General features: G+C 42.0%; 2 protein-coding genes across 2 annotated transcripts; one reads left to right on the plus strand and one right to left on the minus strand.

Moving 5' to 3' along the window:
* Positions 1-8: 8 nt before the first annotated feature.
* On the minus strand, positions 9-6,785 carry LOC126394005 (RNA-binding protein MEX3B-like). Its single transcript, XM_050050524.1, has 5 exons — positions 5,995-6,785; positions 4,555-4,793; positions 4,291-4,336; positions 2,195-2,943; positions 9-1,557 (listed from the first exon to the last, which is right to left on the minus strand). Exons 1-5 carry the CDS (start codon positions 6,611-6,613, stop codon positions 1,147-1,149), a joined length of 2,064 nt encoding a protein of 687 aa, XP_049906481.1. The 5' UTR covers positions 6,614-6,785; the 3' UTR covers positions 9-1,146.
* A 1,458-nt stretch (positions 6,786-8,243) lies between these two features.
* Positions 8,244-14,023, plus strand: LOC126394013 (transmembrane emp24 domain-containing protein 7-like). The gene is made up of 4 exons (XM_050050536.1): positions 8,244-8,319; positions 8,631-8,834; positions 9,913-10,158; positions 11,265-14,023. The coding sequence occupies exons 2-4, from the start codon at positions 8,676-8,678 to the stop codon at positions 11,499-11,501; spliced, it is 642 nt and encodes a 213-aa protein (XP_049906493.1). The 5' UTR covers positions 8,244-8,319; positions 8,631-8,675; the 3' UTR covers positions 11,502-14,023.
* Positions 14,024-14,100: the final 77 nt, after the last annotated feature.

Below are 14,100 nucleotides of genomic sequence, written 5' to 3' on the forward strand. Positions count from 1 at the left end.
CCGCNCGTCACAGTAGGAACAACACGGGTGTAAAAAAAAAAAAATACAATAAATGATGGCTGAATTCCATTTAGCTGCTCTGAATGCTTGCTCACTGTCACTCTCACTGCAGCCCTTGGATTTAACAGTGCCATCGCTCATGTTATTAGTTCCGCCTGTGCTTTTCCTACTATGAAAAGTCAAAATGTCTGCTATGGGAAAGGCTCACTGGAGTGTGACATTTTTTGTAGTTGCAGGTCTGACCCACTTGGTTTAAAAACCCTCCGTGGGTGTGTTTGCATGTGTATCAATATGCTCTTAAAAATTCAGAAATTCTGATTTATGATCTGGAGCGTGTAAACATCATATCCTGCTTAAAGTTGCACTTCCCTAGCCTGATAATATTTACGCAAATTATCTGGGATAGAGTGGCTCTTGCCAGGATAATGCAGCATGTGTACGTTGTTTCCAGTTCACCGCGGTAGGCATTTAAAATCTGTGGTAACCAGGAAAATACTATTAGTTTATACATATTCATATGTGGGACTCACTATATGTAAACATGCTCACTTCTTTTCTTTCCTTAAAGTTTGCTGTGAGCACAACAAATGAGGCAATGGGGCCATATTTCAGCACATAAAAACAACTGTAGCAGCAAAATAAAATTTAAAAAATGGACAAAAATTTTGAGATGTAGACAAAAAAATATCTTTGACCCGAAAGCCAACATTGTGTATCTAATATAATTCAAAGTACATATAAACAATTTGATAAAATACAGGTAGGCAGAAACTGATAACCAGATGCTTCAGGGAGAAGAAAATGTAAATCAAAAATCACGATGAGCAAAAAATATATATATCCCGCCCCACCCAATGCTACACAGAGGGTTTCCAACCCTCCCATTGATCAAATCAATCAATCATGGAAGAAGACTTCACAATAGCAGGCACATGAACGGGCCGAACACCCTAACCCATGCCCTAAATACAGATCATTCTTAAGTCACCTATTCTTTCTCACCTTTGTCAACCAAACACCAGCTTGGACAAAACAGGGGTGAGGACACACCTAGACACTGATTTGGGGCCAGTTTTGTAATTTCCCCACACATTATGAATTTGAAGTGTTGGGGAGGCTGATCCCTCATCAGGAAATGGATCGAAATCACATGTTGCGGAGCTGAATGGCCTGTGTGACTGGGGACAGGCACACAGGGCAAACAGCGTCTGGACCCTGGCATATGTGTGTGGCACAATCTAGACAGAAGAGGTTATGGCCGCAGGGAACCAAGGCAGCGATCACCTGGTTATCCATACAGTGGATGCATATCTCCTGCCCTCTCCCTGCTGATCCAAGCCCCGGCCGATAGGAGAGGGAGGATTCAGGGGGGGAGGAAGAGGAGGCGGTGCTTTCACTGGAAGAGGAGAAGGCGGAGCTGTAAGAGGGGAACCTGTGGGCGTCGAGGGTCCCAGCCGAGCCGAAAGGCCCTCGGTGAACTCGCTGGGCCTGAGGGTGCTCCAAGGCGTCTGTCCCCGAGAAGGTTGGAGAGAGCCGAGGCGTCCCAGGCTGACTGGTCTGGAGAAATCAATATCAACAGTTACTAGATGACATGAACATAAAGCATGCTTCTTAAATTTCTTTATCAACATAATGGATCATTGATGCATTTTCTGGGCTGTCAGAGTCACTGCACAGACTTTGTCCTTTTTCTTTCCAAACTAAAACTTCCAGGGCTGAAAAATGTGTTTTGACATCAATCAGCCTACGCCGTAGCGTGCGATTCAGTAGGCGTTGTCATCGTACAGTCTTCATACATCAAACCAGATGCATGTGTTAAAATGGCCAACTTAACAGCAGAAGTAAACATGTTTACAACCCACTACAAAGGCAGTTTTGGTCACTATAACGAATTTCACTCTTCGTGACAACTGTACCAAGGGGTGAATTTTTATATAACTCACCCTTTTAAATGGTATTAAGGCTTTAAGATATGAATAATGAAGGGTGTGGCCACTTTGAGCGACAGGTGGGTGGCACGAGACAAGCAATTGGTATATCCATAAGTGCAGTAGTAATCACAGTTTTGACAGTATCATAACACAAACACCCCATATTGTCTACAATGAAATATATACAAGGCAAACTGTGGGACTGTTATTTATTGTCTCCACAGCAGGTCATAAACTGTGTGCTCCTGTTGAATTTCAGATACCTGAGACTGACGTGCATCGAAGGCCTGGGGGGGTTGGTGGTCCACAAAGGGGCTCCAGATTTGTGGCTGCGCAGCAGGGTGCGAGGCTTGGGCAGTTGAGATGGTTAATGGGTCAAACCCCGAGGAGGAGGACGATCCGCCTCCCAGGCTGACCAGCTCGTCGGACCCCATAGGAAGAAGGCTCTCACCAAACCAGAAACTTGTACTGCCGCCATTACTGTTGTTGTTGTTGTTAGCGTTGGCATTAAACTGACAGGTTGGGCTGAAATCCGCCATCCGGTTACCATTACTGCTGCTGTACATAGAATCAGCTGAGCTGGAGCCGCTGCCCAGAGAGCTGGAGCTGTCGTTGCGGTAGGTGGAAGACATCCTGACACCACTGTTAATATTGCTATTGATTCGCTGAGTACCATTGATGCTCACTGGCAGCAAGCCACCACCACCACCACCACCACCACTTGGTGATGATGCACCAGCATGAAGCCACCCAGCCTCCCCCAACCCAACTGGTGGTGCAGAATGCTCAAAGCTGACGTCTGTCCCGTTGAATTGAAAGTCATTGTTGTCTACACCAGGGGCCTCAATGCCTCCACAGGTTCCTGTGCGGAGGGCGATGTGTGCCTCTATCTCATCCCTTGCCCGGTCCACGTTCTCCGGCATCCCGGTGACCTCAAACACCGGCTCTTTGTCACGGCTCGGCGTCACAATATAGGTGTGGGTTTGTTGCTGAATACGTTTGATGGTTGCCCCTGAAAGACATGACCAGACCAAGACCCTTGTACTTCAACAGTTGCACACTGAGTTTCAATAACTGCTCTGGTCACATGGCTACATGCCTGTCAAGCGTGAACCATTAAATTTAATTTGACATGTGATATGTGTGACCATTCCTAAGAAATATACATCTGAGCATAAACAAATGGCACATTGAAGAAGAAAAAAATAATCAAGTGTGTGATTGTATTAATAGTGCTGAATACATCAGCTGGAGAACAGATGTGTGTATTTCATTGTTGTTTCATAACTACAGCATGACTCGAGTGTCAAGTTGGCAAACTAGTCCAAGCAGTAAGATTAAAGACTGTCACAGTAACAGCATTAAATAGTTTCAGTCAATACACTTGTTTTTTTCCCCTAACAACAACGTCTGACACTGAAATTAGAAGAAACACAGCTGTCCAATAATTACAGGGCACAACTGCAGGCTGTTCTGGTGACTCAGCTAACAGAGGTGCATACCACCTAACCACAACACCGTGAGTTTCAGTCTTGTGTAGCAGCTTCTCAAACACCAACCATATATATCTGGATAAGACTAAATAAGCAGAGAGTACGTGAACAAACTTAATCGCCGCAATGAATGGGCAAGTAACACACACTTTTTATCTCAATGCTTGTACACACCAACTGTTAAAAATCAAAATTCCTCACTGCCTCTCCTCACCATTTCCAAATCTGTTGTCATTCTGACTGGTGACCTCACCCTCTCCAGCCTAATGGCACATGGTTGAGAACCGCCGCACTTCAATTTACAAATCAACCCCAGGACTTTCTGACACCGAGGTGCTAATGTCAACAGGGCAAGGGGTTAAAGACTCAGCGAGAGCAAAATGTAACCTTCTGGAGTAAAGCTGAGCATATTAGAACTCTTCCAGAAACTGCAAGCAACTTATAACACACTATTAGATAATGTATAATTTCCTGTAAATGCTTGGAAAATATGTTGTGTACAGTATTATCTATTACAACAATGTGGTTCATTTATTAGTCAAGAACCAAGTAGATGATTACTTCATTTAGACAAAGTCACATTCTGGGAGTTAAATTTTCATATTCCCAAAACCTAAATTTCATAGTGTGAAAATAATGAACTAAAACCGTATTGCCTAACTGTAAATACTCATGCTGTTCCTTCCACTGTGTAAAACAAATTTAAAAACGTCCAAAATTCTGCACACTTGTTTTTACCTGTGTTTGCTAGTATTCACACTAAAAAGTAACTATCGAAACAAATGCAATAGCCTAAATCTTATGAACTCTTTTTACAACAGTCCTGCAAGTGGAGCAAAAACTACTCGATGAATAACAAGACTCACCTTTGGGACCCACGACCAGCCCAACAACACGATATGGTACCCGCACCTGAAGGGTTGAAATGACACAGGGTAAGTACACACACTTTAAATGGCCGACACAGCCAAAAACATAAAACACTGAAAGCCTCTTATATATAAACAACAGTGCATGGTAACATACACAACGCTGTATTATAATGACTTCACATAATGTGATTCACTGCATAGGAATGTCTGTTTTCGTAACACTGACCGACCCTATGACTCATAACCCCATTTGCTGACCTGAATGGTCGTCTGTCCAGGTAGAGAGGGGGTCCCTGGACCGGTTACAGCAGTCAGAGGGCCCGTCTTGTTCCGTGAGGCTCTGATGAGGGAGAAGTGCTCGGCTGCAGACAAGATCTCCCTCTTAGCCATGGCCACATCTTCTTTGCGCCCCGTCACAACAAAGACAGGCTGCTCTCCCCTCACCGGTGTCTTAATGTAGGTGTTGGTCTTGGCTCGCAGCGCTTTAATCTTACAGCCTGTCAGAGGCAAGTTAAAGAGAGGCAAAGAGAGGCAGAGGAATGTTGGATCACTTCCGATTCACTTTTAAAATGTACCACACTACATTACATACACATCACATTAAACTTTAATGATGGACATATAAAAGATTATGGCATCGCAATTTCAGTTTCCAGTCACTAATGCCATTTAAGAGTAGCATGTCTTATAAATTAAATATTCCTTTCAGCTGTGGTTGAGAGTCCAGCATCATTACCAGAGCCATTTCCTGTTGTTGTCAACACTGCAGTCTGTGTGCACCCTCCCCCAACTGGTCTCAAAGACGACATAATAACATTCTCCCAACCCTGCCATTGAGCTGTGTAAAGTTTATGTAAAAGACCAGATAAAGGCGTTGGATATGTAAGAAAAGCCAGTCGTGTTTAGCTGAACCCAGAAGCCTTGGTTATGTCACGGAGCTAACTATAACCTACAGCTGATGTGGCAGAGCAATGGTGACCAGCAGCCAGCACACTGCTTTTCATGTTCTCCTCCGAGACAAAGCCAAGCCCGGTTTAGCACGACGAGGCACGGCTGAGGACAGACTGTCTGTCCGCAAAGCACAGACAAAACATCCATAACCCAGACGTGCTGACAAAGCAAGAAAACATAGGGGGGTCTGCTGGTTCATATAACTTGTGATGCAAAGTTTTGTTGAGGGTGTTGGGCGAGTGGCGGTGTTGACCCAGTTAGGATTGCTAAGCTAGCTGGTTTCATGCTAACTGTTGTTGCTTATGAAGCTGAATGGCAGTTATGTTTAATTGTTGGTCATTTTTTTAATATCTAAATTATTAAACACGAATGAGATGTCCCATATAAAAAATGTAGCTTCTAAAAATATTAGTTTATTATGTAAAATGGCGCGTAACCGTTAATGTTGGTGCTGCTGACAACAATAAGTTACTAGCTAACGTTAGCTTGTTGACTAACGGCAGTTCCCACTTGCGACAAATAATCTATAATTTAGCTTAACGTTTCATCATAATTCTGCGTTGTATTTATATTTTGCTGTTATCGTGCATTATATTCACTGTCCTTTTAAGATGTGTGTAATATTATTTTGCCTACTTAACTGTTTTTATGAACTGTCTTCCCACCAAGTTTCGTCCCAACTCCCATTAGCAGCTAAACATTAGCTAATGGATCCAAGAAAAAAAACGAAAGACAACACCGACTCACCCTGTCTGCCCACGATCTCCGCGACGTGCTCGGAGCTCGGCACCGCCACACACTCGGTTGTGTTGACGCTCTTTCGCCGAGCCAACAGCGCCGACTCGGCCTCGTAGCCCGACTCCCCGTACACGCCGGGCGGCAGCATCGCCATGCTGCCAGCCGGTGGTAGGGCGCTGCCGCCGACTCCAGTATCGTCCCGGTCGTCTCCATTGTACAGCAATACCGTCTCGACGTGCGGCGGCTCCATCCCGGACGGCATCACGGAGCCACCCGGCCCCGGTGGGAGGTGTTGGTGGCGGTGGGCCTGCACTAACAGCGAGGAGTCGGCTACAACTTCTGGCTCCTCGTCCTCGGGCGCAGCCGTTTTGTTCACCTCATCTCCCGAGGGCGGCCGATGCAGAGGCAGCGGCTTCAAGTCTAGGACCGTACCGAGGAGGCTGAAATGGGACACCGGGGGGAGCTGGTGGTGGCGGTGAAAGGAGATGCTCTCGTCTATTTGTTCGGGGGTCTGGCTCTGGGTGCCGTGGTGCTCCTCAAGGCCCATACCGGCGAAAGCGTGCACTAGCGGCGGTGGGACCTCGGACTCTCCTTCGTCGGCCTCCAGCAAAGACGTGCTGCTCGGCATGATGCAAAACTTTTCTAATATTGACGTTAAACGGAAATCGATACGAGTAGTGAATCGATTTTGTTTGGGCTTAAAAATAAAAATAAAAAGCGACCAGCGCCTGTTGGTTGAAATGTGTGGCTTTTGTTTTGTCTTTCCAGTTTTCCATGCAGCCCTCCCTCCCTACACTGTAATCCCGCACTGCTGGTTATCGCGATACTTCATTTATGGGTCAGACGTGTATTCACAACTGTCAGGAGGACGCACTGGGCGCGCATCTTGCAGGGGTGTTACATGTGTGGTGTTGAGTCATGAGAATAATTCATGGTAATTTATGTATATACCTATGGGTCCCCTGCTGCTATGATGGGCTACAAGCCCAGACACATTTGGAAAATTATTCTGTAAGGTCTCAGAGACAGACATTGTGGCATTTAGGCCTATTCTGCACAAACAGCCTAGAGAAAAAAAGTAGAAAGAACTTAAGTTTTATCATAAGATAAAGCTCTGATTGAGGACAAGGAATATATATATATATATATATATATATATATATTAGCAGCCAATAGACCAGTATGTGTCTGACCCCATGCCAGCCACCATAGCTGTATGCATAGGTTATAGGAAGTGTCCAAAGGCTCTGTTCTGATGCAACAAGATGCTGGTTTGAAGGCAACTGAGTAGGACCATGTCTTTACAGGGCAACCTTGCATACAACAGTGAGCTTCCAGCAAGAGGTGGTCTGCTTGGCCGAACAGATAGAGGCTGGAATATGCAAGATTGTCTGCTAGACTCCATAGAGGAAATGAGAGAAAAAAATACTACTGTCTTGGACAACACATCCCAACCCAGAGACATCCACCACACACTGCAGGTCATTATCTCTGCTTCTGTGAGGCACTGTTGGCCACAATAACCCCAGAGTGTACTGTGACTTTAAGTCAGTCTCATCAAAATAGTTTATGAAAGGTATGTTGCTGTATGACGTTTTCTGTGGCAATTATCGTCAGTATCTTGCACATACTGTAGATTTCATGAGAATATAAAGCACATACATACACTATCAGTTCATAGGAGCACATTTCTTTAGATGTCATGTTTTCTATTTTAAAAAGAAAACCTTACATAAGCTTGGGCAATGCAAAAAAACAACATGCAGTTGTGTGTAATAATGAGAATCAAGTAATCCAGCCTGTCTATTTATTGGGTATATCTTGCTTTTATTTCTACTGTTTACAATCATCACTCAAGTGCAATATGCTCAACTGTGCTATACTTCCGACGTTCATCAGCCTGTCAGTTTATTATATTTAGCTTTTTTTTTTACCGTTTAATTATTACATTGCCTTGTGTTTTTTTACTGTTTACTTATATTGCTCTGTGATTTTTACCGGTGTTGGCCTAATTATAATATTTGTGCTACATTTCAAAATATCAGCATTTTAAGTAAAGCTGTGGTATCTTGTAAACTGCTCAGCACAACATATTTTTCAAATGCAGTATTATATCTAACTACAGTCTTTTAATCGCAGCCACGTTGGAATAAAATGAAAAAGAGGAAGGTGCTTCCCAATTATGTGGACGTGGCCCACGTGATTTCACAAGCACTCTTCTTAATTGACCAATGAGAGAGCGCGGGGGGCGGGCTCTTACCAATGACAGCCAATGCCGTGTTACGTTTGTAATACGTTACTTAGAATTAGTCGCATCCGGGTGAGCACTTTAAGGTGAGTAGCTAATGCTGACTGGGACAAAATAATGAATTAAGAAACGTTAATTGTTATATTTACTTTAACTTCAATGACCGCGAATGCGCCCTTAATACACAAATACACTAGCCACAAGAAAATGTTACAAATCCCCAGTGGCTTTCCGTCTCTAATATATAAAGGCCAGGCAGCTAGCTAGTTAGCATTAGCTTTAAGCTAACAAGTTGTCGATGATATCAATGTCCGGGTTTGCTTTGTCACCATTTTTGTCTTTTCGCCTTCCTATGTGTCGATTGTAGATTGATTTCTGATTATGTTTCTTTCGACAGGTCCGCTCAGGAGTTCATTTTGAAGCTTGGATCTCGGTCTTCAGGATGTACGGATCCTTTCGGTTACTGTTGCAGGTGCTGTCGGCCCAGCTGCTGTGTGTGTGGGTGCTGGGCTCCGAGCTAACTTTTGAGCTGCCAGACAACGCCAAGCAGTGTTTCTACGAGGACATCATCATTGGCACCAAATGTACACTGGAGTTTCAGGTGCGTGGGTCTTCTTTCAGCCCAAAGCTCGGCTTGTTTTATTAATGGCCCCAATGGGAAGCTGTCATTCTCAAAGTGTTGAAGAACAGAGTCCAACCTGCTCTCTTACAGGCATCATCAGGCTTTAGTGATCAACAACCCAGGGCTAGGAACAGGTTAAATCATCAGTTACATGACTGATTAATACATGACCAACTTTCCAATATAAAAGCAACACTTTTTAAAATGTATTTTACAAACAGAGGAGTTTTTGTCTGTTTTCCCCATTGTATTCACGTGTATGGATGCTCAATGCATGAAGTGTTGTTTACTCAAAAAGGTCGTTTTTTTCCCTGCATAGGCAAAATATCTATTCATATTATGAAGCACAATCTAAGTCAACATTTCTTTCACTTTTTAGTATGTTTTTACATATTTTAGTACAATATAAATCCTAGGAATTATATATTATTTATTATATATTTATACAAGTCTAAGTTTTTGTTTATTTCTTGAACTGTTCAAGATAACCTGCAGTATTTATACCAGTGTTTTTACAGCACAGTTGTACAGTTTTCTCAGATTTTTTGTTTGCTGTAACAAGCTGAAGTTTGCAAACAATAATTTCAAGGCAAATATTAAAACCAACTCAGTAACACAGATCAATGTACAATCTACGTTAGCCTTAGGGAGAGCAGTATTTGCCCTTAAGCTTTCATTAGATTCCTCTTTTTTGAATATAGATGGTTGCCTCTTCCCTCAGGATGAACAGTTTCATTATTTCATTAACAAATTCATTATTAATTGTATTGTTTGTAGTTGTTTCATAAATTGTATTCTGTCTTTATGCCAGTCTTTCATGTCTAAGTATGACTTAAATCTCTCACAACTTGAGATAATATATAATAGTGCACATTTATTTTTAATCATAGTATTGTTGCGCTCTAGTGAAATACTACATTTGACTGATGTGACAATCAGAAAATGATTTTTGTCCATGTTGGCCGCTTCTCTTCGTTGTCTCTGTATAATCTGAGACAAATTGAATGTTGTCAAATGTTGTTCATTTAATGGTCATCCTGTCTTAATGTTTTCCCAGGTGGTGACCGGTGGTCATTATGATGTGGACTGTCGTTTGGAGGACCCAGAAGGCACGACACTCTACAAGGAGATGAAGAAGCAATATGACAGCTTTACCTTCACAGCAGCCAAGAATGGCACCTACAAGTTCTGCTTCAGTAACGAGTTCTCCACCTTCACACACAAGACAGTGTACTTTGACTTCCAGGTCGGCGATGACCCTCCACTCTTCCCTAATGAGAACAGAGTCACTGCTCTCACTCAGGTAAGCTGTGTGTGTGAGGATGCACAGACTTAATCATACATGCTTAATGCTTTGTCTGATTCTGACGTAAGCTCAAACATGTTTTATTTTATCTGTCTAAGAAACTACAGGCTCATTTCTGAGACAGTATGTGGTGCAACATGAGATGATACACTTTCCTCTCTCACTCTGCTTTGGGGTTAATTGCATCTGTTAGGGTGCTACAGCTAACACCTTTGTGGCTACTATAAGTACATGTTGCTGTGTGAATTCTGCAAATTCCCGGACAAGCTCCACCCAGCTTTACCCTAAAAGAGGTTAAACCTGCTACAATGACTCGAACACCTGTCTGGGTGTGCTTGGCACTAGTTAGTGATCTTCTGTCATTCACAGTTACATGTGGAGTCCATGTCTGTAAACAGTTTATTACATGGGTCCTCAACAGAAGAAACTGGCAGCTGCCAAATTAGTGTTTGATTATTATTTTTTTTTTTTCCCAAAAAAATTAAAATATGTGAAATAATAGCACCCCCCTCGGTAATCCTGTGAGCTAGCTAACCTATGCTAAATAAATGTGCCTTCCAAATGTATACTTAACATTAAATCATGATGTATTAATATATGAATCTGTAAAAAAAGGCATCTTTGTACATGGCACTTTATAACGTATGCCCAGTGTAATCTGCAACTCAGTATTATACAGTACATGTAGTAGGGGTCCCTGGTCCATCACTCTGTGAGCTAAGGGGTCCTTGGCCAGAAAAACATGAATGACCCCTTATTGTTTATGTTACCTGAAGTTTTTGCATATTTAACCACCATTAACACAATCTGTAATGTTTTATTTTGCCCACACCCAACTGAACCACTGATTATATTTTTACAGGCTTTTGCAGTCACACCCAGTCGTGGTTTGATATTTTTTTGTGACAACAGGTGACACATTTCCGGGAAATAGGAGGGACAAGGAACTAGATTTTCCAGTAAACTTAATATTTCCTCAAGTTTTTCCTCTAGTTTGTGAATCAAAGGTAAAATGGTGCTCTTGTTGGTCAATTATTAATTTCCAGCCACAGTCTAAATATCTTATGTTGGTTTTGGCTTTCATGTTTTCTACCAATCTTCAGATGGAATCAGCCTGTGTTTCCATCCACGAAGCCCTGAAATCGGTCATCGACTACCAGACTCACTTCCGCCTCCGTGAGGCCCAGGGTCGCAGTCGGGCAGAGGACCTCAACACCCGTGTTGCGTTCTGGTCCATCGGAGAGGCCATTATCCTTCTGGTGGTCAGCATCAGTCAGGTGGTCCTGCTGAGGAGTTTCTTCTCTGACAAGAAGACCACTACAACACGCGTCGGATCATAACAGTCTCTGAGGCCCAGGATCTGATTCGTCACTTTCTTTAGCCGTACCTGGGCTCGTGTGCATAGAGTAGGTTGGAATATCAGTGCTGAGCTGACATTGGATCATATCAAACTGCCAGGTCGTACAATCTGACATGTCATCCTTATTCAGCATTGGTATTCATACAAACTTCATGCAAATGAGTCTTGAGCGAAAAGGTTGTATGTGTTCAAAATGTTTTAGAGGGGTAAAAGAGAAAACCTGTAAAAAGGCTTTCTTGTGTTGCTTGTAACTATCTGTACTGGAGGCAGTGTAAGCAGCTGGTCATGTAGTTACAGCAAACCTTAAATACTTAAAATATTTGAAATTATTTCTAAATGTATTCTTATTTTATTTGTGTCCTTTTCTACCCCGTCATCTTCTACCCTGATCTCTTCCATTTTTTCAGCCCAAACTGTGCACTGAAATAACAAAGAGTGGTTGCAGTGCATTGAGTCTCTAAAACCACGCCGACAATGCAAAGAACGTTTCCCCCCGAAGGTTGTATTTGGTTTTGAAAAATCTGTTTCTTTTTTTTCTTTGCTATTAAACCTCACTGTGTTAAGTGAGAAAGAGTAGATATTGTGTTGTGCTTTTATCAGCTTTGTCATTTTAGATGAGTTATAAGAAGAGAGTGTGCTGTACAGAGAGAACGCCATCATTTAATCTAATATTAGCTAAGACAGTTCAGATTTGGGTTGAAGGATTGAATTTAGAGATGCAAGTGGTCTCCGTTGAGTGACTACAGACCCAATTCCTTTGAAAAGTTTAAGTCAGTTTCTGCATTTTGGGTTCCATTTGCTCGATTAAACACCGAGGTAAAGTTAGTCTTCAGGTTGACCACACTTCAGTGAATTGCCTCCTAAAAATGTCAAAATAATCTGTGTGGCTCGGTGTGGGAGGCAAAAAAAGAAATGACTGATATCATCCTTGTGTTTGAAAATGACACATTGTATGTGTTAGAGGAGCACTTCACCCACAAAATGACCATTTGTAAATCTATTCGTCATGCTGTGTCACCTTGATTCATGAAGAAACTTTATTTTTCTGGCATGCCTCCATGGAAAGTGGTCAACGTATTGATTTATTGATTGATCAGGGACCACATTTAACAACAAAACCATATCAGAACATCAGTGTACAAACTCTCACACAACTCATGCAGTATAATTCAAGTCTCATTTACCCAGTCGTATGCTCAGTACTTCCCACAGACATGCATTTTCACTAAAAAACCTTAGTCCTGGAGGCTAGATGGAAGAGAACATAGATAAGTTTCCCTTTCAGTTCAGTCTTTATAGTAAGGTTTTAGCAAAAACACATGAGTTAGGCAGGTACTGTGCATATGACTGGATAAATGAGACTTGGATTACACTATGCAAGTTGTGTCAGAGTTTGTAAACTGATGTTTTCATATAGTTTTGTTGTTACACATGGTCCCCACTCAATCAATAAGTCAAAATGTTTGCTGCTTTTGGTGGAGCCAAGTGAGAAGGTAACACGGCATGACTACTAGATTGTGAAAAGGTCATTTTATAGTTGAAGCATTCCTTTAAGTGGCCATGCCAGATTTTTTAAATTCAAAAACTTTGTATTTCACTGGTTCCCTTGCAATGTTTTGTCTAGTACTGCCTTTACTGTTAAAAATGTAACATGTTATTTTTTGTGGGCTGCTATGATCCTCTTGGTTTTATACAGCACTGTTGTAAAATTTATGTTGTTTTGCAAAATATTGCTTGAATATAAGATTGAGTTGTGATTGTAATTTGAAATTTTATTCCCTTGCAGACTATTCAGTTAATTTTCTAAATTAAGAGGAAGGAGGATTTGGACATCTTAAATCTGTTAATATGACTGGTTCTGAACATTCATGCCTGTAAGAAGCGCTACATGCTGGCTTAGTTCAGTCTGGCAGAGTCACTTCAGCAAGGACTCACGTGAAAGTCAGTGGGGCATTATTTCTCTCACTATTCACACAAAATCTGACAGCAAATTTTGCTCTTAGGCACAAGCATTAAGGCTTAAACATGGAATACCTGTGTGTAATGTAGTCATTTTGAAGCTCACCTGTAGAATTTTCACAGTACACAACATCAATGGTGGTGGCTGAGATCAGATAGCCTCCTGAGATAGCTAGAAGACATCAATATAATGTGAGGTAATTATTACTTTTATATTCATGACAAAGACAGCCACTGGAAGAAACCAAAAACTCAACACTTTTTACAGTTCGGTCTTGTTTAACTGTCAGAACTAGACATAGAAAACTACAGTATTTTTTTATTTTATTCAGTTATTAGTTCTGGTCTGGCTTTGCTTCCTTTGTGATGCTTTCCCCTTTCATCATGTGTTCATTGTCAGTTTTGGTGAGTGGTGCAGTGTTGGCATTTCACTTTTGGGTTTGTGCACTTACAGGTCATTTTTGGACACACATTTAGCTCTCAAGCATTCTGGGAACTTTTTAAGTTATTGGGATGGCTGAATAAACTTTCTGTTAAAATGTCGGGGTGTGCTTTTATTTAATCAGCATTATTAAACACTTGGTTTTCAGTGATAGATTTGTCGACACACTGTCTGTGGC

The sequence above is a fragment of the Epinephelus moara genome, chromosome 8 (genome assembly GCF_006386435.1).
Source record: "Epinephelus moara isolate mb chromosome 8, YSFRI_EMoa_1.0, whole genome shotgun sequence".
In the NCBI taxonomy this organism is placed as follows: Eukaryota; Metazoa; Chordata; class Actinopteri; order Perciformes; family Serranidae; genus Epinephelus; species Epinephelus moara.

Coding starts and splice junctions, on each gene's coding strand:
- LOC126394005 (XM_050050524.1), bottom strand. CDS start 6,613: ATGCCGAGCAGCACGTCTTTGCTGGAGGCCGACGAAGGAGAGTCCGAG. Junction 4,337..4,554: donor CTGGACAGACGACCATTCAG/GTCAGCAAATGG, acceptor TCAACCCTTCAG/GTGCGGGTACCATATCGTGT. Junction 2,944..4,290: donor GCTGGTCGTGGGTCCCAAAG/GTGAGTCTTGTT, acceptor CATGTCTTTCAG/GGGCAACCATCAAACGTATT.
- LOC126394013 (XM_050050536.1), top strand. CDS start 8,676: ATGTACGGATCCTTTCGGTTACTGTTGCAGGTGCTGTCGGCCCAGCTG. Junction 8,835..9,912: donor AATGTACACTGGAGTTTCAG/GTGCGTGGGTCT, acceptor ATGTTTTCCCAG/GTGGTGACCGGTGGTCATTA. Junction 10,159..11,264: donor GAGTCACTGCTCTCACTCAG/GTAAGCTGTGTG, acceptor ACCAATCTTCAG/ATGGAATCAGCCTGTGTTTC.